The following is a 24,930-nucleotide window of genomic DNA, read 5'->3' on the forward strand; positions in this document are numbered from 1 at the left end:
GGCTTTTACTAGGAGGAGTAGGGACACTAAAGCACAGTAGCCTGACACATTCCTAGGCAATCTGTCAAAAATTCTATTATCTCCACACCACCACCACACGTCACTTCGGCTGACTGGTACAAATGAACCGTTTATCTGTATTATTCGACTACACCACTTAGTCTCGTTCAGATTTCCCAGTGGTTTCCCTGTTCCGGGCAGTTTGATACAGGAGAAATTTCCCAAAGCTACCTTTTCTGAGAATATTGGTTTGTTTTTTACCGCAGCCGCAACGGGGTAAATGTGGTCCCATACTGAACAATTGTGGTTTCGGTGTATTGTTGTATTTTTCATTACCACCAATAGGCAGTCGTCCGATATCGCTGCTGGAATCACCTGTAAAATTGGTCGGGGCCCCATACATACTACGCAATCCTGTTTTGTGGATTTTACTGCTTGCTCCGCCATCAGGAGCCAATTGTTATTTTGTCCGCTAATTCCCGTAGTTACCAAAAACCAATCATCTGCTTGACAGAGGCCCTTTATGCAAGCGGGCCTGCTTGGCTCTTACAGACCCCGGTCCGGGGAGAAGGTCACCCAGTATTGTTTGATTCGTGGTGTCTCTTGAGGCATTTGTATTTGGTGTCTTTGGGCATAGCACAATCTTCCAGCAAGGATCATACCCCGCTTTGTATGCACACAGTGCAAACGTGTGACATATCCGTTCGATTGGTCTGCTTATCGGGAATTTTAACGAGTTTATTGTGAATGTCACTGTTTTGGTTCGGCCGCTGACTGTTAGGTTTGATATATTTTTCCAACTATACGCTTCGTCTGTCCACCCATAGGAATTTTATGGCCAGGCGGACGGGTAGCCATTCGTCAGAAAGGTATTTCCCCACCAATGACTGGCACGGGGAAAACCCGTAGTCATGTAGAAATCATAAGCAAACCATTGTCCAGGATCACCAATCCAGCTATCTTGTCTGAGGGCCAAAAAGGGTATCTGTACAACATAATAGATCCTGGGCGTGGTGTAACAGGCATAAAACCATTGGTAGGATGTTTCCTGGTCTTCACAAGGATTTAGTCTGCATAGTATCTGCCTCCCATGATAGTAGCAGGTTACTCCCTTTGAGGTAACCACATATCGTTTAACGCGGCGGATTGAATTTCCACTTGTAGTTTCGTCTGTTCTGGTTGTGATGTTCTCTACTTCCCCAAAGTCAATTCCCTTTTTCATTAATGGTGTCCACACGTGCATTCCCCATATAGTGACTGTTATGGCTCCTAACACTAATGCCCAGCAGCACAATGCTGTTTTCATCCATAATGGTGTATGGCGCGACATAGTCAGGATCTCCCTAAAGTCAGTGTCCTAAGTTTCTGGTCAGTGGCTTGTAATTTCTTCTGCTGATTTTCGTGTCTGCCCTGGATCTTAACACCAGAGCCACACACTATTATCAGACTTGCTCACTTTCCGTACTTACACTGGGTTTACAGAGATCACTTTCTTACAATGTGTTTGTCTACCCATGCTCGGATATCTGATCTGGAGTTGGCATGGAGTGCATTTTTCAATTGTTGTTCATACACGCTATCATTTTTCAGTGGTAGAAGACCACTGTGCACTTTAAAAACTTTTTCCATTCGATGTCGATAGTCTTCGAATGGTTCATCATCTTTCTGTTTTGTGCGATTTATTTCTGTGTAATTTGACTTTTGCTGGTATTTCTGCTTAATTCTCAGCAGTAGTGCGGCCAATCGATCTTCCAATTCCTGACTATCATGGGCTAATGGAGTGTGGTCTGCCTCTGCAGGATCCCAATCTCCTTTTACATCAGCCCAATCCTTTGTCACAGTTGCCATTATGACTTGTTGAACTTCATCCCCTCTAAGATTGTAGGATTTAACCAAAGCGGTTATGTCAATAATGTACTGGGCTACATCTTCTCGTGGGGGAGTTACACCTTCCACAGCTGCCTTAACGTCTGCTTGTGTCCAAGTTCGGTACACAAGAATAGTTCTTGGTCCTGACGTATGTGGATTTGCCACATGAATCATTGGATAGACTCCTGATCCACCTGGTTCCTGATCAGCCGGTGGGGCTGATGGTCCAGGTTGATTTTCTTCATCTTTTAGTGTTTTGGATCGTGTTTTCATGACGTGTTGTGTAGGGTCTACATATGATGGGGGTTGTCCCTGCGGTAAATCTGGATAGAGTTTATTCTCCTTTATTTCAGCTTCTGGCTGACTGTGTTTTGTAGTATCCAATTTTACTACCATTTCTACTTTTGGAGCCGCAGGCCCTGTCTCATTATCTTCTTGTCTGTGAAACATCACGTTCCCCTGCTCCTTATCATTTACTGTTTCTTTCTGTCTTTCCTTTGCTTCTCTAAGGCCCTTCTTTCGTTTCTCAACTTCTCTTTCCCATGCTACAATTTCACCTTGACATTCTTTTTCTCACTTGTTCCACACTTTTTCTCAATACTGTTCTTTAGTTAATGACTCTTTCTGCAGGCGTCCATCAAATCCATGATCTTTTATCCACTTATCTAAGTGTTTTGTTGAATTTGGATCAATTTTATTCATGTATATCCACTCTTTTGTTTTTAGATCGTCCCGGGACTTAGGTCTCTCATTTTTACTGTTAGATTTTCCCATTTTGTGTTTTCAGAACGTTTTAGACCAGTGATGGTTTTGCCCCTACAGGGTCCTAATCCACTGGTGGTGTTACAATCACAGGGTAGTAATCAACTATTCTGAGAAGTGCGTTCCCTTTCGCCACCCCGGAGGGCACGGGAAGGCCTTGCCTTTGCTTCTTCTCAAAACTTACTACTTACTTTCCTGTGAGATTTTCATAGAGGGGAGTCGAAGTGACTCCACACTCTCTGTCACTTTTATTACACTCACACAGTTATTTTATTTACACAAATACATAGAAACACTTTTAATAACCGTACGCGTATTCTTAGGTCAGGGGAGCTCGCCCTCCCGTGGAATTTAACTAATGTCCTGCATTAGGGGACTCCACCATCCCTGCGAGGTTTAACTGCCTTTTCACTGTGCACTTATTTCCCTGTTTAACTGTGACTTTCTGTCACTATTTCAACATTTCTATTTTACGCAGCCTACTGCCACCATTCACAACAACAATTTTATCAGAATCAAATTCTATACTCACACTCCGTCTGTCTCTTTCCCTCTCGGTGATCCCGTCAACCTTTCAGATCCCAGCCAACGGATTGAGCCAGTCCCGTCAAAGGGTCTGAGTTACCTTGGCCAAGGATTTCTCTGGTGTCGATCACGCTCGCTGGATCCGTCAGGTCTGTTGGGATCCCGGACGAGCCCCCAGTCTTTGTCGGGTTTAGAATACTGTACCTTTGATAAGAGGAAGAGACAACCAGGCAATAAAACAAGTGAGAGATAGAATTCAATTTAAGCTTGCGAGGAGTGCAGTCAGGCTGTACACCAAAGCTGCACTAAAGTCTGGCCTGCGCTCCCGCTCTTTTTATTTAGGACTTCCCTACATACATGGGCGGTACAGCTCCTGAGGAGAAGAGTGATAGCGCATGAGCTGTTGCCGCAGAACTGCTGATTGCACAATACATTCAGGATGTTCAGAACCTTTTTAATCTTGGGCTCGGTTAAGATGTGTTTAAGACATCTAACGATTAATCACACTACTTCTGACAAAAGGACTGATGTATCACAATCACACTGTGGTTGGAACATTCAATTCTCTATTCTTTATCTTACTGCTCAGCTTCGGCTGCGTCCTGCATGAGTCATCTTCACATGTCCTAAAAAGAGCTTAGCGTGCACACAGATACCACAACTTGCAGAAACACGTCATGTCACATATCTTAAGTAACCTTCACCCATCACATCAGTACAATACACTTTATCAGAGCAGAGAGAACTACATTCTACCAGAGCAGAGAACACAAAACATGCATGATAAAACAAAACAGTGTATCTACAGAATAACTCCAACAGACGCATAACACAATGCGCTGTTAAAAAAAAAGCATGCAAAATTGCACAAAAAAAAAAACTGCGAGGCCGCGAAAGGTGAACCGCGTTATATCGAGGGACCACTGTAGTCATGGACATGGTGAAAGGAGCAACCATGAAGTTACTGATTCCGGAAGGTGGAAAATTTGAATACCTTTACAACTTAACTGTCAGCGAGCTGGTAATGGCGTCAGTGAGCGGCAGAATTTGGAGGAACGATATTTAATCAGTTAAGTCCCACAACGGCACATGGAAGATATTATTATATTGAAGATATTGTTATATTGTTGTAGTTATTTTTCCTTTACATGAGAGACCGCAACTTCAGTTTATGAGCTGGTGAAGCGGGAGAGCCGTCTTGGGCTGCCCTATGAAAAAGTGTGACAATGGCACATTTTTGCATATTTACGCCTTTTTGTAAATTCTGCCAAAGTGTTTTGTGTGAGATATAATTTAGTCTGTTTTGAAAGCGCACTTTAGATGTTGTTAAAAAAAAATGTACAACAGTTATATGCTAATACAGTGCTGCCATAAATGGGTGTGAATTGCTTCTAAAGTAGTTAAAAAAAAAAAAAAGCTTGCTTTGTAATTGTGCCAAGCCAAACAAAATATTCAAAACCTGCAGTGATTTGGATGCCATGAACATTGACAGAAAAGCAGGCAGTAGCTGTGGCGTGGATGTTGTGACTTTAATTTGAGCTACTCTGTGCTTCCTTCTTCAGTAAGTTATTGTTTAAAGGGCAAGTGGTGGTTAGCAAGTGTTCATGATTGTAAGTCTATCCATGCACATGGCAATAATTACTGGTCCCTGATGCGTTTTATTGCTAATCATTAGTGAGGGAAAAACTGAAGCAATTGTGTTGAAATGGTTCAGTGTTTAGCAGCATTTGATAGTTAAATGTGGCAACATCTGCTCGGTTCTATGTGCATTGTAACATTTTTGACTGTTTTCGTTTAAAGACATTAATAGAATACTTGTGTTATAATGTAATGGAGACATAAACTGAGAAATGGTTGTGCAACTAGAGACTTATGAAAATAGTTGTACAAAATGAAGGGGATTTGGGTGCTTCAAAGGTTTTTATTTAAACACAAGATTATTTCCATGGTGTTAAGTTTGAGTCTGTTCTTCTCTCCAGTTTTGGACTAGGCTCTCACACGTCACAGAAGTTGCTGGCATATGAAGATAGATTTTTGTGCAGCTTGTAAAGACTTGGATAAACAGCTGCCTCCATCCTCCCAATCTCTCCTTACAAATTCCCTACAAAAAATGGTTCTGGGTAGCATTTGCATGGCTAAAACCCTTCAACCACGACCTTCTTGGCCCCGACCATTTTAAGCATTTTTCTTTACTTCTCACATGCCTGATGATGAACAAATGAAAATTCCGGTGTGAAAAGTTGGACGATTCTCATTTCTTGCCCGCAACAATAGACCAGAGTCCCGGTTAGTGACTTTAATCAGCAGAAAGGGAGTCATCATGATTGATATCATAAATGGCTTTGATGGTTGACGAATATGCATCACAAAGTGATAACAGAGGTACAAGAGCATTGCAGTGTAAAGGCATGCGCATGACTGAGCCAATCTCCGGCTGCCAGTTGGTATAAACTAACCTAGATAACCCACATAGGAAGCAAACACACACACATGAATAGATGTCAAAACAAGCCAAGCTCTGCATTGCCATTTGTTGTTAAACATTTACCTGAATATATATAGGTTATCCAGGTACAATCAACTTAGAGAAATGAGTTTTCCTGCTACACACCCTCAAACAATGTAATGGCCCAATTTGCAGTTTTTTTTTTTTTCTTTCTTTCTCTCAGGCAGCAGTGTAACGGGCCGTTATTCTGTTATAACGGTGGCGCGAACTATGGTATGTGATCCTCCACCAGTTTTTTGAAGCACTTCAGATGTGGTAACCGCGGAGGCGCTAGAGTTAAGCTAAAAGCTAACACATACAGAGATCCACTACCATTGATTCGGCTTGCTAGCATACGCTCCCTAGAGAACAAACCGGATCACCTGATACTGGAATTAACGGTGAGAAAGGAGATCGGAGACTGTTGCGTGCTGATTTTTATTGAGACGCGGCGTAGCAGACTCCACCATAGACACAGAGGGGCTAACCTCATTCTGGGCAGATAGGAGCAGCGCACTTGGCAGTAAATCTCAGGGCAGATACACGCCACCAGTTGTTCTATTTCATTCCTCCTGAAAGCTAGAGGGCAGTGCTTAGTACCTGGATTATTCCACACGCGCAAGCGCAGAGGTAGACTCTTATACCAACAAAGTCACGTTAGTGGGCGTTACCTGGGTGACGTCAACAAACAGTATATGAGAGCAGGTCACCTGGCATTCATTCCTTTTTCCATCTCTCAGGTGGAGAGCAGAAGGTTGAAATTCTTTCATATCACTTCCAGTTTTAATATCAGTTCCTTCTTGTAGCTCCAGCGAGTTATACAAAAATTCAGTTACAAACGTTATCATGTCGGCTTTCTCAGCCCCTTCTGGTAATGCTTTGGCCAGCATTAGCTGTGTCTTTTCACATTGTTTTCTGGGTCCAACTCATAACCGTTGTTACCTTGTCTTGTAATCTTGTGTTCATTTATGTTTGTTACTTTTAATCAGCTATTTTAATGGGTCAGTCAGGGCTGAGAATTTAGCTGCCCATCTCGGCCATGACATAGGCAGAAGGCTCAGTCCAGTCCTAAAATTTTTTTAAGGAAAAATTAACTATTATTACTAAAAATATTAAGCTTGACAGTTGTTCTGCATGATGACAGCAGCTTCTCATTGATGCGTACAGAGAACAAGATCTGAACCCAGTGACATCTTTAATAGGCTTTGAGAGATGACCTGAATCATACGTTTATAAACTACAGCAGCACTTTTGCTATGCACTATAACTGAAAGTTTGAAACACAATGGATGTTAAAAAAATGGCTGTGACTGGCATTTCTTTTCATCTTTGATTCTTCCAAAGGTAGCCTTTAGTGGTAGCAGAGCTGTGACAAAACAAAACGGTGGCAAAACAAGTCGCTCACTGCTGCATTCACCTCTTATAAACAGAAAGACCTGTAGGCGAGCTCAGGGCCTGTACAGTGTTGAGACAGCCCATTGCTTTTATTTTTCAAAACAAAAAAGGCAGTATCTGAATAGCTACAGAAAGCTTATCTTCACAACAAAATGAGCCAAATTGACATCTTGTGACTCCGGAATGTCAAAATGGAAACGCACAAGATGGTCTAAGGGATAAACTATAGCTTCCTGATGATGTCAGTTTTATGAGGCTGCCAAAAGTATTTGGATAGGAATTGCCATATCAGGGCATCTTGGTTTAGAAGTAAAATGTTCATGAGAATCAGTGTCTCTTCACTGTTTCATTGTGATTTGTAGAAAATAAAGGAGGAGAATGAACGCATCCTGCAGGAGTATGGCTACTGCATGATGGATAACCACAAGGAAAGAATTGCTAACTTTCGCATTGAGCCTCCAGGTCTCTTCAGGGGTCGTGGCGACCATCCCAAGATGGGTATGCTAAAACGCAGACTCAGGCCTGAAGACATCATTATCAACTGCAGCAAGTGAGTGAAGGTTTGCTGTTCATTGTTAATAGACTAAAATGTTAACCACAAAAAGACTAAGTGGTTTTAATATTACTAAAAGGGACTCAAAGACTCCTGTGCCTCCTCCTGGTACCAAGTGGAAGGAGGTTCGGCATGACAACAAGGTGACTTGGCTTGTGTCCTGGACGGAGAACATTCAAGGCTCTATCAAATACATTATGCTCAACCCCAGCTCTAGGATCAAGGTAGGCTGATGGGAGCTGCTATGCTTGAAACTGGATTTACCCTGTGTCCCTCAAAAGCACGCTGATGTGTGCTAGAACCTTGTAATATTTGTTGAGTAGGACGAGGAACGTCTTGAGGAACTTTGAATAATTGTAGTAATAAAACGTATTGAAGAAACAATTATAAATTGGAATACTGAATTCACTGACAGCATTTGCTTATGTTCTTTTTTTTTTTTTTTTTAGAAGATGGCGGAAAACAAATGGGATCAGAATACCTGTATAAACTGCTCCTCATACTTGTAACTGTTCAGTCATTTGTCCTTTCTTGAGTTTAATACACAAAATCCTAATTAAACTATTGATGTTTCCTTCACATGGTATGTTGCTGCCTTAACTATATTTATAGGGCTGCTAAATGGAAAAATCTTGCTGTGTTAGCTTCAGTTTGTAGCTCTTTGTAAAAGGCACCGTGTGGAGAACCCGAGCAGGATAATTCTTTGCAAATCCAGATATCACAGTTTGCACCGAGATTATTGAGCTGCCACAGTGATTGACACAGAGGACCAATGTAGCTTTCTCTGGTGCTGAATAAGACCTGTAGTGTTAAGAGTCAATTTTGGTGACTGGTCACTCTGTCTGACTTTTGAGTTCCATGCTTGCTCAGGTGAGTGCTACTGTATTCTGAAGGGGATGTACAAATAGTGTTGTTGCTGGTTTATTTATTATTTTGGATATGATAAAAAAACATATATATATAAAATTTTGCAAGTTCTCCCACTTAGAAATCATGGAGGGGTCTGAAATTTTCATCTTGGGTGCATGTCCACTGTGAGACATAATCTAAAAAAAAAAAAAAAAAGTCCGGAAATCACAGTTTTTTTGTTTTTTTTTTTAATAATTTATTTGTATGTTACTGCTGCAAATAAGTATTTCAACACCTGTGAAAATCAGTGTTAATATTTGGTACAGTAGCCTTTGTTTGCAATTACAGAGGTCAAATGTTTCCTGTAGTTTTTCATCAGGTTTGCACACACTGCAGCAGGGATTTTGGTCCACTCCTCTATACAGATCTTCTCCAGATCTTTCAGGTTTGGAGTTTTAGCTCCCTTCAAAGATTTTCTATTGAGTTCAGGTCTGGAGACTGGCCAGGCCACTCCAGGACCTTGAAATGCTTCTTACGGAGCCCCTCCTTAGTTGCCCTCGCTGTGTATTTGGGGTCATTGTCATGCTGGAAGACCCAGCCATGACCCATCTTCAATGCTCTTACTTGGGGAAGGAGGTTGTTTGCCAAAATCTCGCAATACATGACCCCATCCATCCTTCCTTCAATACGATGCAGTCGTCCTGTCCCCTTTGCAGAAGAGCACCCCCAGAGTATGATGTTTCCACCCCCATGCTTCACGGTTGGGATTGTTTTTTGGGGGTTCTCATCCTCTAAACATGGTAAGTGGAGTTGATTCCAAAAAGCTCTATTCTGGTCTCATCTGACCACATGACCTTCTCCCATGCCTCCTCTGTATCATCCAGATGGTCACTGGTGAACTTCAAATGGGCCTAGACATGTGCTGGCTTGAGCAGGGGGACCTTGCTGCCCTGCAGGATTTTAAACCATGACAGCATCATGTGTTACTAATGTAATCTTTGTGACTGTGGTCCCAGCTCTCTTCAGGTCATTGACCAGGTCCTCCTGTGTAGTTCTGAGCTTTCTCAGAATCATCCTTACCCCACAAAGTGAGATCTTGCATAGAATCCCAGGCCGAGGGAGATCAACAGTCATCTTGTTTCTTCCACTTTCTAATAAATAATCATAACAATTATTGTCTTCTACCAAGCTGCTTGCCTGTTGTCCTGTAGTCCATCCCAGCCTTGTGCAGGTCTACAGTTTTGTCCCTGGAGTACTTAGACAGCTCTTTGGTCTTGGCTATGGTGGACAGGTTGGAGTGTGATTGATTGAGTGTGTGAACAGGTGTCTTTTATACAGGTAACAAGTTCAAACTGGTGCAATTAATACAGGTAAAGAGTGCAGAATAAGAGGGCTTCTTAAAGAAAAATTAACAGGTCTGTGTGAGCCAGAATTCTTGCTGGTTGGTAGGTGTTGAAATACTTATTTGCAGCAGTAACATACAAATAAATTATTTAAAAAAAATCATAGGTTGTGATTTACGGATATTTTTTTTTTAAGCTTATGTCTCTCACAGTGGACATGCACCTAAGATGAAAATTTCAGACCCCTCCATGATTTCTAAGTGGGAGAACTTGCAAAATCGCAGGGTGTTCAAATGCTTATTTTCCTCACTGTATATATTTGAAATTTTGCATTGATAAACTTTTTCACATTGTCATTATGGGGTATTGTGTAAAGAATTTTGAGTACAAAAAATTAACATCTATTTTGGAATAAGTGCTGTGAATACTTTCTGGATGCACCGTATATCTTGGAATAAAACAAGTTGCCTATATTCACTGGCTGTTTACTTCAGTTTGTTTATGTTCTCCAGTTATTTAAAAAGGCTCCTAAAAATATCATTTTTACTCTGGAATTTGGTCTCAGATGTGCCCAGATTTGCTCCTAGAGCCTCCTATATTGTAAGACTTGGTGGCATCATGGCCCTTCGGGCCATTTCTGCTTTTTCCATCATGACCTGTTGGCACCTCTGCATTTTTAAAAGGTTAGCACAACTACCTGTTGGTTAGAAAGCCTAATGCAAAAGTTAAATCATAAATGCAGTTGTTGGAGAATTGTTTGAAGAAGACTAAATACTTCCCAACTTAAATAAATTCATTGTCTTTCAAACACCATCGTGTTTGTTCTTGAATTCACTAAAGGCCAGTGACCATGCAAAACAGGAATAATTACAGCACAGTATTCTTAGTAATAACAGCAATAACAAGTATTATTGTAATTGATAAATGAAGTACAATGACATTCATTCTTATTTTTGTCCTGAAAAGGCAGCAGACGCTATTAAGAGAAATTGATAATTTTTTGAAACCCCCTTCTACACAATTTTGGGCTTCTCCATTACCGCAAGAAAGTGTGTGAAACTATTACTTTTGATTCTGTCTTCTACTTCATTAACGAAACTCCGAGTATGTACAAAATGATGATTCAACATTGTGTAATGTGCCTGCAGGGAGAGAAGGACTGGCAGAAGTATGAAACTGCCCGTAGACTGAAAAAGTGTGTGGACCGTATCAGGAACCAGTACCGTGAGGACTGGAAGTCCAAGGAGATGAGGATCAGACAGCGGGCTGTGGCTTTGTACTTCATTGACAAGGTGAGGAAGCATGAAGTTGACTGGTGTTGTCTGGGATATATAGCTTTTGGGAGCTGAATGAGATGTAATTGCATTTTAGGAGGTAGTAATTCTCCCTACCGCATATAAATACTTATGTGCCACCATAGGGGGTGTACTTTTTTTGCTGGAATCCATTCAACACTATCTTTATTTAAAAAAAAAATTTAAAAAAATCTACCAGATTATAAATCATTTCTTCAAACTCTTCATCTTGTTCAGGCCCTGATATAGCTGCTGTCTATCGGAGGAGCAGCCTGAGCATTGATCAGCATCAGGTGAAATCAGGCTAAATTCCTCATGTTTATGGCTTTGTCAGGACATATGGCACTAAAGATACTCCATTATCTTCATAATTCTTTACTTTAAAATAGTCAGCTCCTTTTGGTATTTCATTTACCAGAGATTCACACTAATTCTTCCATTTGTCCGTACAGTTGAGTTAGGAAGCATACATGTCACTAATACGAACAGCCTGTAGCTGTTTCTAGTCCCGTATCCATGTCACAGCTCTCCCATAGAGATCGTGACCACAGCTGTCTGTTGTATTCACCTGCCGTTACTTACTGAGTCCTCATGGTTAAACTTCTCTAAAATTTGATAAACTTGTTTGTTTGTTTTTTCCTTCATGAGACTTGCCACCTCCTGACTTAGGGGTCTTTCCAGCAGTGGAAAACTGACAGCAAGACTTTTTTTTTTTTTATGTATTTATTTATTTTTTTAATGTCTTACCCAGTAGGGGAACTGTCATATTTCTGACATTTTCATGCTCCTCCATGACTACAGACATGGAGATAACGCATGTGAAAATAATTGTAAACAAGTACTAATAAAATTGTTTTCACCTGTTTGTGAACAGCCTGTAGCCCACAATTTTTCATATATCGCTACTACATTTTTACAGAGTATTCATGTTGTGTTGGGCAAGAACTGATTCATTCTTCAAGGTCAAAGTCATGGAAAAATCTTGGCAAATAGGCAAAATCCCTATCCTTTAACATTGAACAAATTTTCAAAAATTCAAACAGTCAAAAAAGATGGAGGATGGTGTCCCTTACAGAATTTTCCTATATGCAGTAGGGAGAATTGGCTAGTTGGTGTTAGTGGGTGCAGTGATGGTAATGTCAGAACTGGCAGTGATCTATCTTGCTGTCTGGTGCTCCAGTTGGCTTTGAGAGCAGGTAATGAGAAAGAGGAAGGAGAGACTGCGGACACAGTGGGCTGCTGCTCTTTGAGAGTGGAACACATCAAACTCTATCCAGAGAGTGAGGGTCAGGAGTACGTGGTGGAGTTTGATTTCCTGGGTAAAGACTCAATCCGCTATTACAACAAAGTCCCTGTGGAGAAAAGGGTGAGAAGACCTGTTTGACTGTAGACACAGGTTTGTAAGTGTGGAAGCACTGTCACAGCATCACTGTTCTTCACCTTTGTAGGTGTTCAAGAACCTACAGTTGTTCATGGAGAACAAGGAGTCTGAAGACGACCTGTTTGATCGCCTCAATGTAAAGAAAAAAAACTTCATTAAATGTTCATTTTTGGACTGCCACTATTACTTATCTAGTAGCTGCTTTTCCTTTGTCCTTCCAGACCTCCATTCTCAATAAGCACCTACAGGAGCTGATGGACGGTTTGACAGCCAAAGTTTTCCGTACCTACAACGCCTCGATCACCCTGCAGCAGCAGCTGAAGGAGCTCACAAATGGCAAGTCTCAATCTGTATGAGCTTTTCTAGTTAATTTCAACAGCTGTTTGTGTTGTTGCTGAAACAGAGTAATGTGTGACAGAATATCTTATTTGTAAGGTATTTTTGACTTTATGGGCTTTTCTCGATGTGCATATGTCTCCTGTATTTACCTGTGCATATGGAAATCTAGTGGGTGAGAGGCCACATCGCTTCCAAATGTATAAAAAAAAACAAAACTAATAAATAACCTAATAAATAATACTAGAAAACACAAATGCAAAAACAATCTACATCAATTTTGTATTCCACAACAGATGCCTGTATAAAGAACTCACTAATTCACATACCTACCTCATGTACAACTTCAATCTGTCTGTTTCTCCTTTGCACACATTTTTACTGCACATCTTATAGTATTTGCATATTGTTACTGTGAATTATTTAGTGTATAGTCATACATGCTCATACAGAGAGTACAGTTCAAACTGGAGTCAAATTCTTTGTGTTCTTGTAGATACTTGGCGAATAAAGGCTATTCTGATTCTGAAAATGTTGAGCAGATTGAGAATAACACTTGCAAACATAGAATACAAATTTAGTCAACAGCAGATGCAACAGTTTAATTTGAAAACTGTAACTTCAGACAATGCATGCAAAAGGACACACAACTGGCCACAACTAGGGATGGGTGTCAAAACCCGGTTTAGAATCTATAAGAAATGATTCAATCCACCGGCATCAACAGCCTTTTTGCTTAACAGTTCCCTTATCAGAGATGGCTCAGACCACTTGCCATGACGAAAACAGGTTTGTTTTTCTCGCGCACGCTCTGCTTAGGAAATAAGATTAGCTGCACAATCAATGGGTCAGAGTCCGACGATTTACCCACACTACTTTTATACATTTTTTTAAATTAATTTTTTATTATTTTTTGTGGTTTCTTGAGGCATTTTGTGAATGCACTCTGGCCTCAAAACATGCTCCTGTAGTATAAATCAAAAGCACCCTCTCGCCTTCTGTGGCATTTAATGGCAGCTGGCATCCTTATTGTTGCATTGCTGCCACCTTCTGCATCAGTCTGTTATAGCAGTACTAAATCCTCTCGAGTCCAGTGTCTTTCAAGCATTTTAAAAGCCAACACTTCCCCCTCTCACTTTAATCTTTATTTAACTAGGTTTGTCCCATTGAGATCAAGATCTCTTTTACAAGGGAGACCTGGACAATTATAAAAGCTTCAGTTCATCTAACTTACTGATCTGTGTTTAAAGTACTTCCAACAGAAACTTCTTTCAGACTTATTTGTCTAAATTCTTAGAGAAGCTCTTGCCTTTCTCTGGAATATTTATTACAATACATGAGGACATCCCTAATCATGAAAACAATGTCCTAAATGGGGTCTTGCAAACTCCTGGATAAACCTGTCCCAGAGATCAAGGATCCAGTAGTAGCGAAATCCACTGGTCCAAGGACACAGACCAGAACCTTTTGACCTATGTCTAGTTGATATTTTCCCCTGTTAGACCGATGTCTACAACCCCTGGCAAAAATTATGGAATCACTGGCCTCGGAGGATGTTCATTCAGTTGTTTAATTTTGTAGAAAAAAAGCAGATCACAGACATGACACAAAACTAAAGTCATTTCAAATGCCAACTTTCTGGCTTTAAGAAACACTATAAGAAATCAAGAAAAAAAATTGTGGCAGTCAGTAACTGTTACTTTTTTAGACCAAGCAGAGGGAAAAAAAATATGGACTCATTCAATTCTGAGGAATAAATTATGGAATCACCCTGTAAATTTTCATCCCCAAAACTAACACCTGCATCAAATCAGATCTGCTCGTTAGTCTGCATCTAAAAAGGAGTGATCACACCTTGGAGAGCTGTTGCACCAAGTGGACTGACATGAATCATGGCTCCAACACGAGAGATGTCAATTGAAACAAAGGATAGGATTATCAAACTCTTAAGAGAGTAAATCATCACGCAGTGTTGCAAAAGATGTTGGTTGTTCAGTCAGCTGTGTCTAAACTCTGGACCAAATACAAACATGGGAAGGTTGTTAAAGGCAAACATACTGGTAGACCAAGGAAGACATCAAAGCGTCAAGACAGAAAACTTAAAGCAATATGTCTCAAAAATCGAAAATGCACAACAAAACAAATGAGGAACGAATGGGAGGAAACTGGAGTCAACGTCTGTGACCGAATTGTAAGAAACCGCCTAAAGGAAATGGGATTTACATACAGAAAAGCTAAACGAAAGCTATCATTAACACCTAAACAGAAAAAAACAAGGTTACAATGGGCTAAGGAAAAGCAATTGTGGACTGTGGATGACTGGATGAAAGTCATATTCAGTGATGAATCTCGAATCTGCATTGGGCAAGGTGATGATGCTGGAACTTTTGTTTGGTGCTGTTCCAATGGGATTTATAAAGATGACTGCCTGAAGAGAACATGTAAATTTCCACAGTCATTGATGATATGGGGCTGCATGTCAGGTAAAGGCACTGGGGAGATGGCTGTCATTACATCATCAATAAATGCACAAGTTTACGTTGATATTTTGGACACTTATCCCATCAATTGAAAGGATGTTTGGGGATGATATAATTTTTCAAGATTATAATGCATCTTGCCATAGAACAAAAACTGTGAAAACATTCCTTACAAAAAGACACATAGGGTCAATGTCATGGCCTGCAAATAGTCCGGATCTTAATCCAACTGAAAATCTTTGGAAGTTGAAGAAAATGGTCCATGACAAGGTTCCAACCTGCAAAGCTGATCTGGCAACAGCAATCAGAGAAAGTTGGAGCCAGATTGAAGAGTACTGTTTGTCACTCATTAAGTCCATGCCTCAGAGGACTGCAAGCTGTTATAGAAGCCAGAGGTGGTGCAACAAAATACTAGTGATGTATGACGTCAGCGTTCTTTTGTTTTTCATGATTCCTTAATTTTTTACTCAGAATTGAGTGATTCCATATTTTTTTCCCTCTGCTTGGTCTAAAAAAGTAACCGTTACTGACTGCCACAATTTTTTTTCCTGATTTCTTAGTGTTAAAGCCAGAAAGTTGCCATTTGAAATGACTTTAGTTTTGTGTCATGTCTGTGATCTGCTTTTTTTTTTCCTACAAAATTAAACAACTGAATGAATATCCTCCGAGGCCGGTGATTCCATAACTTTTGCCAGGGGTTGTAGTTAAAAATCTTGTCGGTCTAGTAATTAAAAGTGTTCAAGTCCAGTGATTATTTTATTTTTTCAATCTTGCGCCTTAAATAACCGATCCATTCTGAGATTACAACAGTTTTTGGCAGCGAGCCATCCAGCCTTCATTTGGACGGTCAATTTTCAAAAAAGACGGCTGAAAAAAGCAGTGGACGGCTTGCTCAAAGGTTTCTAAAATGCAATATTTTCCGAACGAGCTGTCTGTGTGCACACATATGGACAGAGTGCGAGGGGGAGGGAGCTGAACGGAGCAGTGTCTCAGTGAGAGGCTACATTCTGCTCGTTGACGTTCAGAAGCATAGATCACATTAAGCAGATGAGAACTCTGAACTTTAATAAGCTTTTTTTTATGGTATTTATTTTAGTTTGTGAGTTAATGTAGGTGTTTTATGTTCAAGTACAAAATGTGACTGAGGAGAAAAACAGGATGAATTCCATCATCACACTAAAATGTACTACAGTCAGAATAAAAATACAAGCTGCTAATTAATTTTTTCAAAGTTCTTTGGCTGCAGCTATATGTTTTATTTATTTCAAAGTAAGTTACCTCTTATTCTTTAAAAAAAAAAAAAAAACACAGGCGGTCAAATCGGCCTGCATTTTTCAATTCAATTTATATCAAATTTTGCCTGTACATGCCCAGGTATTTTTTTTCCTTTATAAGAGTTTGGTGTTTACATTTGTTTTACAAAGTTTTTAAAACAATAAAATGTTAATACTTTTCTTTTGTAGCAGTTCTGTAATTTCAGAAATGCAACTGAAAACCACAAATCAGAAAAATTTGGGACCACATGTAAAATGAAGATAAAAATAAAAATGTTGCACTATTCCCAGTTTCTCCACTCACACCCACAGAAGCCAAAAGTTCTTCCAGAGTTGTCTTGGTGGCTTCCCTCACTTGTCTCCTTCGAGCATGGACATTTAGTTTTGAGAACTGTCTACCTGACACAGATTTACCATAAAGTACCACAGTGTTTATATTTTTGAATGATTGATGTAAATGAAGTCTAAGAAATATTCAGTGAGTTGGAAATATTCATGTATTCATCCCCTGACTTTTCTCAAGAAAACTGGCTGCAAAAATAATTAATTAATTCTTAGATTTAGAATAAACTATCCTTCCCAAACCTTTTTTTTTTCTTGGAAAATGCTGCAGACCTTAAATGTAGGAATGGACGTTTATTAACAAAAAAATTAAGCTGACCTCACAAAACATGAAATATGTTGGTTTCATACAGTCTGCAGTAAATGAAAGGCAAAGAAAATGTCATGGTCATTATGCCACCACCAAAATTTTCATATCCAAACCTTTCTGACTTGGGGTTGCAAAAAACAAAACAGAACAGTTAAACATAGTTGAACTGTATATAGAAAAAAACATTATCAGCTGTGTTATCTTTATTCATGTTAAAGGTCAAATATGTTTTGTGGCTCTAGAAGAATTTTATTTGTGGAAGACAAGACAAAATGGCTTTTTTGACAGTAAAGGTTGCAGACCCCTGACTCAATTCATAAAATTTTGATCATGCTGGTCTGAGAAGCAATAGGTTTAATTGTTGCCCCCAAACAATTGTTGCCCCCAAAAAAGATATTTTAGAGATTACACAGCAAGAATAGACAAGTGGATTAAGTAACAAGAGTGAAGGCTGTTTGGGTTGCATAAGACAAGCACAAGGCCAGAATTACAGAAAGGTGAAGTATAAGGTGGACAGTACATTGACATGAAAGCAGAGGATCATGTAAGAAAATGTTTATAACTTGATATACATTCATTTTGTACACAGAAATCTCACAGCAGGTATTGATAAGAGAATCGATAAAGAATCTGACCAATAAGCAGAATTGATAATGACGTCAGTAACATGTTATCAATACCCTTCCTGAGCCACAACAGTTTACATCACAAGTACTAACAGCACAAAAAGAGCTTTCTACTTGCAGGACTTACTGCTGGACTGTTCCATTTGTGCTATTACTCAGTAAAATACTGGCTTGATTATCAGTCCAACATCCCATATAGCTAACTTAATTATTATATGGTATGTGATTTTGCCAACTCCTGATTGGCCCATTCGCCACTTTCTGAGCTGTACCACATGCCGAGTTGACCGCTGGTGGAGCCGAGTACACCTCGCGTGCAGCGTAGCGCTAGCCAGCCAGAGATACCTTCTATCGATAACGACCAATCAGATAACGTGATACAACGCCTACTTTGGCCCGCTTTGAGTTGCGTTGTGCGTCATCATGACGACGCTGTGTACACAGTGCAGTAAAAACTAAGGGCACAGGAAAAAATGCTGCAGCTGCTACAGCAGCTCCTCGGTCTTCTCTCACAAATGTGTTTAAATACAGTCCATAAAAGTCCTGCTCACAGACTGATTGATTGCCAGGGACAGGACATGTCCACATCAAATATAACTCCAGACATCTCCACATTTACTCACAGACAGTTCACATTTACTCACAGGATGGGGTTCACCTCAGCCAATGCCTCGGTGAACCCCATCCTCTCCAGGTCCGCATAATCACGGGTACACCTCATCAGAAGTCTATAATTGTATAGAGTCAACTCAACAACAGCCTATTTACTCGGCTCTGCTGAGTAGGTCTGTGCTCTGGCTGTAAGATAATAAAGTACTGTGACACCTGGAGTGAAAGTCTTAATGGGCAGTAACCTCTTATGCTAGTGCTTTGTGTTGTTAACCTCACTTTGTGTCGTGGATATATACCATACCATACCCTTTATTTATATAGCACATTTCACAAACAGTTTCCAAAGTGCTGTACACAAAAAAAATATTTGCAACGCATCTATTTCTATGTGCTTTAGTCTGAATTTACAGCAAATAAAATTGTTGCATGTGTTGTAGGCTAAATTTGGTACCCTGTTGACAAACCTTTTCTCAGTTTGAAAGTCATTTTTTGATACAAGTAGATGCTTCTTCAACTTTTCTGGTGCCATAATTTGAAAGTGTTGTCGCCTCTCTGTCTCCATGTTAAACTCATTCTGCTCACTGTTGTGGTGCAGTGGATGAGAATGTTCCAGCCAAGATCCTGTCTTACAACAGAGCCAACAGGGCTGTGGCTATCCTGTGTAACCATCAGAGGGCTCCACCTAAGACATTTGAGAAATCTATGCAGAACCTGCAGACAAAGGTGAGGGGGCATGGCTTTATTTTTCTATACATTTTACTAGATTTGTAAACCTGAAGGTGTAAAATTATAGGTTTTGGGGATTTGACATGGTCACTAATTTCAAATAACATTATTTCCAAAGTCACATTTATGTCAGATTCTTGCACTTTGTTTTCAAGGGCATAGTCTTGAACAACGGTAACAAATTTCTTAACACGATTAAGAATCTTAAATATTTTAACACATGGGATGCATGCAAAGTTTTAACATGGATGGAAAATCTCCGCTTGCCATTCGCCTGGGTCATTTTTGAGATCAGTGCAAATCCGATGAGGAATAAAATGAGGAGATGTATGTATTGTAACAGCCTTAGCCTGTCACCTTAACACAGATTAGAGAGATTAGATAAAACTTTATTGATCCTTTGGGAAGACTCCTTCAGGGAAATTGAGGTTTCAGCAGCATTTAGCAGCACACAGGGTAAGAAGCACACAGACTACCAAAAGTGAAAGTAAAGTTTGCAAATATAAATACCAGATATATAGGTTTACTGGTTACTACGGTTCCCCTCCTTCCCGTTGAGGTTAGCCTTGTGGATAATGTATGCATAAAGCCTGCCCTGTGTTATGGGAAATGAAGTGTTCTTAAGCTCCTCCTCTGCGTGTGGGTTGGTGGTTGGGTTTTGTTTTAATATGAACGGGGCCGGCGCGAGTGATTTAGTGTCATGACTGAAGCCCAAGTCCAGCCTGACGCGGCCAGTTTATGAGTTTGTCTATTTGACTCAGAAGTTGTAGCGAACTACCAGGCTGGTGCTGTGAAATGTTTGTTGCTGAAAGTGAGAAATAAAGGCCAAGTTTGAGTAAAAAGCTGCAATGTGCATGCCTATCTGTCTGTACTCCACACATCAGAGTTATCAGGCCAATAAAACCAGTTACCAGCTACAACAAGCCACAGCTGGATAATAGTATTCAGCATATAAACCAGAGGTCTCTCTAACACAGTTAACATCCAGAGTCTGGAAGGAGGTAACAATATGTATAATGTGTTGTGAATCTGACGTGCGACATTCTGTATTGTAGACTGTTTGCATTACAGGGAGGTGATGGTGTAGTGGTTAAGGCATTGGGCTTGAGACCAGAAGATCCTTGGTTCAAATCCCAACCTGACTGGAAAATCACTAAGGGCCCTTGGGCAAGGTCCTTAATCACCTAGTTGCTCCCGGTGTGTAGTGAGCACCTTGTGTGGCAGCACCCTGACATTGGGGTGAATGTGAGGGATTATTTGTAAAGTGCTTTGAGCGTCTGATACAGATGGAAAAACGCTATATAAATGCAGTCCATTTACCATTACTTTCAGGTCATTACCAGACTCTGATGTCACGAAATTGGGGTCCATCACACGGTTTTTGAACCATGTATTAACGGTGTTGTTGCAAGCACCTTTGCGCCGCGGGCTGTTATTGACCCATCTGTTTTTCATGCCAAATAGCAATATTGTAAAATGGCAAACAGGATTTTTGTCCATAAAGACGACGTGCGACTTAGAGAAATCGACTCTACAATAAAGATGGCAGGTGAAGGTGGGATTGGCTTGATTGTGTTGTGCAAACCCAGCTCGCCGGAAGCAAGGAGGCTGTTGATTGTGTCCTCGGAGAATGTTTTCAGAAGATCGATGTCTGGAAAACTGTTGTACATTTTCTGCCAGGATTCCGTTAGTTACCATAATTTCCAGACTATAGAGCGCACCTGAATATTAGCCGCACCCACCAATTTTAAAAAGGAAAATTGTACATAAGCTGCGTGTTTCCACGTTGTAACATGAGATATTTACACAGATTTTTTTTTTTAAACTTATGTACCCAAATGGGCGCGCGCACACACACACTGCATTTCAGACATTCTACAATTCAAAACGTTTTTGGGGGCATTCCTCCAGAGCCCCCCTTAATAATTTTTGGATTTCAGCTTCTTCTTTTTTTCTCCACAACTTTCATCCCTGACTTTAATTACACCATTGAAAAATTAAAACATTAAAATTGTATTTCAACAGCTAACTGTTTTCACTGTTTGGAAGTGTGCAGTGTTATTGTCACAGTCTGTGTTGGACCCTTTCAGGTCAGGGTTAGGTACAAATTAAACTTGCTTATTTACATTATGTGCAGAATGATGTAATTTAAATGGAATAAAAGCTCCTCCTCGCACTCCTCAAAATTAGATGCAGGTGAAATTTTATGTTAAGCGTATGGGAGGAGACGTTCCCAGGTGCTTCGATACAGCTTAAATTAAGCCGTTTGCTCAAGTTCCTTTTGAAAGTAGAGTTTAACTCTGTTTCTCTACTCTTGGACCACTTCCCTGAAAAATGAAGAACTGATGTTGATATTCATCAGATGTGCTTTTCCCCAGAGAGAATAATCGCTCTTTAAATTCTCTCCCCAGATCAACGCTAAAAGAGATCAGCTCTCTGATGCCAGGCGAGAACTGAAGAGTGCCAAGGCTGACGCTAAAGTACGGAAAGATGAAAAATCCAAGAAGTAAGTGTGGACTGTTTCAGGTGGAAGTCCTCCACATCAGTGCTGCGCACATTGTCTATCTCCGTCGTTTGTCCTGTCTGCAGGGCTGTGGAGATGAAGAAGAAGGCGGTTCAGAGGGTAGAGGAACAGCTGATGAAGCTGGAGGTGCAGGCCACTGACCGGGAAGAGAACAAGCAGATTGCTCTCGGCACCTCCAAGCTCAATTATCTGGACCCACGCATTTCTGTGGCTTGGTAAATCATAATTAAAACACTGGGATAATGTTTAAAAATGTATGCATCTTTTGCCTTGTTTTTGATTGGGACATTCTTTTAAAATCAAAACTTTTTGTATTCTTTTGTCTTCTAGGTGTAAGAAATGGGGAATTCCTGTTGAGAAAATCTACAACAAAACCCAGCGTGAAAAGTTTGCCTGGGCCATTGACATGGCAGATGATGACTTCGAGTTTTAAGTTCAAGAGCCTGTTTTTAACTATAATACACTCATTTTTAATTTTTAAATTGGATACTTTTTTGTTTTTTAGCTTAACTGAATTTTACTCTATGGCCAGACCTGACAGTGGATTTCAGGAAGTTTGAGCAGGAGAGAAAAAAACAAGGAAATGGAAGCTGGAGCTGTTACAAAGTGGCAGGAGAGTATTGTAGGCCGTCCAAACTTCTGATCTGAGATCAGGCACCATGGCAGTACTAGACCCACAACTGAGCATCAGGGCAATGGGGGATTTGTGAACCTGACGATGCCTGACCTTTGAACTCTGTGGTCCTATAGCTACTGTAATCAGAAAAATGCTTTTATCTTTTGTTCGCTCTGTATTTTAGCTCTCCCATGTATTAATGAATCCTATATTTTGATACAGTTGAATCAATGAATTCCTTAAATACACCCACACGCCTTTCAAACAAATGTGAGCTCAGCTCTCTGTGTGTGTGTGTGTGTGTGTGTGTGTGTGTGTGTGTGTGTGTGTGAGAGAGAGAGAGAGAATATTTTAAACTGGATTGTGTTGACCTGTGTAGCGTGGAAGATGTCGGGGCGAGCATGTGGGAATACACTGCAACAATGTCAATATTTACTTAAGCAAGCAGAATGTGAATATTTTGTTTTACAACCTCTGTCAGGGACTTTTTTTTTCCAGTGTAAATGTGAGCCAATCATTTTTATCCTGTGCTTTGCAAACACCCTCTGCTGTCTTTGCATCGCCCTTTTCTACATCTGATTTTAACTTAACAGTTGTTCCAAGAAAGAAGAAAAAAATCCCTCTCATACCTGGTACTTGAAGAAAATGTTAAGATGTATTTAAGTAAAAAAAAAAAAAGTTTTCATCCCACAAGGGTATTTTCGAGGGATTTAAACTTTGCCAAAAAAAAAAAAAAAAAATTGCAATTGGCTACCTGTTACAATTTAGGCATTTTTAATTGTGTAAAGATTGGGCGTAATGTAACATTTAATGTGAATTATCAATTCATTTTATTCCACTCTGAAAGGAAAGATGTAAGTAGCTGTAAAGTCATCTTATTCCTGTTTTATCCTTTTGTCATAGCATTGGTCATTCTGAATTTTATGCTCGTAGGTTGAAAAATGAATAAATCCCTACAAATACATTGACTGTTTTGTATGCTGTGGTGGAGTAACACTTGTGATCTCTGCATCACTAAGATCTTAAGAAGGCCCAATCCCATTTTGATTGAAGTGGGGGTATATCTTTTTTTGATTAGGATCGGTCAAGGTCAGAAATGTCAAATTTCTACTCGGTATGATGGAAAACTGGCAAGTTTTGTTGAAGTGAGTTCAGATATTTTCAGTAATTCCTCAGCCTCTCCTGTTGCTGTGCAGTTTGAGCACCTTTTGATGTAGGTTAAAGAATATGATTCTAAAAAACTGGAATCTTGTCAGACTCAATTTTTGTACTTGCTCAGCATGAAATGTCTGCACTGGGTGCAGAATTAGGAATTCTATTCTTGAGAGGTTTTTTTTTTTTTGAACAAACAGTGTTCTATTATTACAAATTGTTAAACATGAATGTCTTAACAGGAAAAGTGAGTTGGCTTAAATTCTCAGAATGTGCATAATTATGCAGCTAATGGAGAAACAAATTTTCCTGTTGCAGCTGGTTTTTAATTTATTAAAGTAACAAAACAAACACTTGACACTTCAAATATATGTTCAATGACCAATATACTGTAGCCACGTTTCTTTTCAGTAACTTGCCATCAGTCTTCCATCCTTGGTAGTATTTGACATGATCAGCTTTTAGTGCAGCAGCAAACAGCCACATAAATGTTGTTCGGAGGCGTATCCTTTTCCTTCACTGTAAATCTCACTTAAGGATACAAGTTCTCAGTAGGGTCTAAAACAACCAAGGAAGGGGCCCATGTCATTCTGTCATCTTTGCGGACTTTGCTGGCGAGGGGAGCAGTAGTGTACTTTAGTGCCTGTAATAGAGCATTGTCCTGCAAAAAAAAAAAAATATATATATATATATACACACACAACCCCTGGCAATAATTATGGAATCACCAGCCTCGGAGGATGTTCATTCAGTTGTTTAATTTTGTAGAAAAAAAAAGATCACAGACATGACACAAAACTAAAGTAATTTCAAATGGCAACTTTCTGGCTTTAAGAAACACTAAGAAATCAGGAAAAATAATTGTGGCAGTAAGTTATTTTTTTTAGACCAAGCAGAGGGGGAAAAAAAAAATATGGACTCAATTCTGAGGAATAAATTATGGAATCACCCTGTAAATTTTCATCCCCAAAACTAACACCTGCATCAAATCAGAGCTGCTCGTTAGTCTGCATCTAAAAAGGAGTGATCACACCTTGGAGAGCTGTTGCACCAAGTGGACTGGCATGAATCATGGCTCCAACACGAGAGATGTCAATTGAAACAAAGGAGAGGATTATCAAACTCTAAAAAGAGGGTAAATCATCACGCAATGTTGCAAAAGATGTTGGTTGTTCACAGTCTGCTGTGTCTAAACTCTGGACCAAATACAAACATGGGAAGGTTGTTAAAGGCAAACATACTGGTAGACCAAGGAAGACATCAAAGCGTCACGACAGAAAACTTAAAGCAATATGTCTCAAAAATTGAAAATGCAAAACAAAACGAACAAATGGGAGGAAACTGGAGTCAACGTTTGTGACCGAACTGTAAGAAACCGCCTAAAAGAAATGGGATTTACATACAGAAAAGCTCAACAAAAGCCATCATTAACACCTAAACAGAAAAAAAAAAAGGTTACAATGGGCTAAGGAAAA

The 24,930-nt window shown here is 39.9% G+C and overlaps 1 protein-coding gene across 2 annotated transcripts in view; it reads left to right on the forward strand.

Annotated features, from left to right (window-relative positions):
- top1l (DNA topoisomerase I, like) overlaps window positions 1-23,267 on the forward strand; it is a 59,016-nt gene extending 35,749 nt beyond the window's left edge. For both annotated transcript variants that reach the window (XM_034167269.1, XM_034167270.1), the window contains 10 exons: window positions 7,399-7,586; window positions 7,669-7,813; window positions 10,930-11,073; window positions 12,257-12,442; window positions 12,525-12,593; window positions 12,679-12,793; window positions 19,033-19,160; window positions 21,575-21,669; window positions 21,753-21,902; window positions 22,018-23,267. In XM_034167269.1, coding sequence (XP_034023160.1) covers window positions 7,399-7,586; window positions 7,669-7,813; window positions 10,930-11,073; window positions 12,257-12,442; window positions 12,525-12,593; window positions 12,679-12,793; window positions 19,033-19,160; window positions 21,575-21,669; window positions 21,753-21,902; window positions 22,018-22,120 — 1,323 coding nt within the window. In that variant the 3' untranslated portion in view covers window positions 22,121-23,267. The remainder of the gene's footprint in view (window positions 1-7,398; window positions 7,587-7,668; window positions 7,814-10,929; window positions 11,074-12,256; window positions 12,443-12,524; window positions 12,594-12,678; window positions 12,794-19,032; window positions 19,161-21,574; window positions 21,670-21,752; window positions 21,903-22,017) is intronic.
- The last annotated feature ends 1,663 nt before the right edge of the window (window positions 23,268-24,930 follow it).

The sequence above is a fragment of the Thalassophryne amazonica genome, chromosome 3 (assembly GCF_902500255.1).
Source record: "Thalassophryne amazonica chromosome 3, fThaAma1.1, whole genome shotgun sequence".
Taxonomy (NCBI): Eukaryota; Metazoa; Chordata; class Actinopteri; order Batrachoidiformes; family Batrachoididae; genus Thalassophryne; species Thalassophryne amazonica.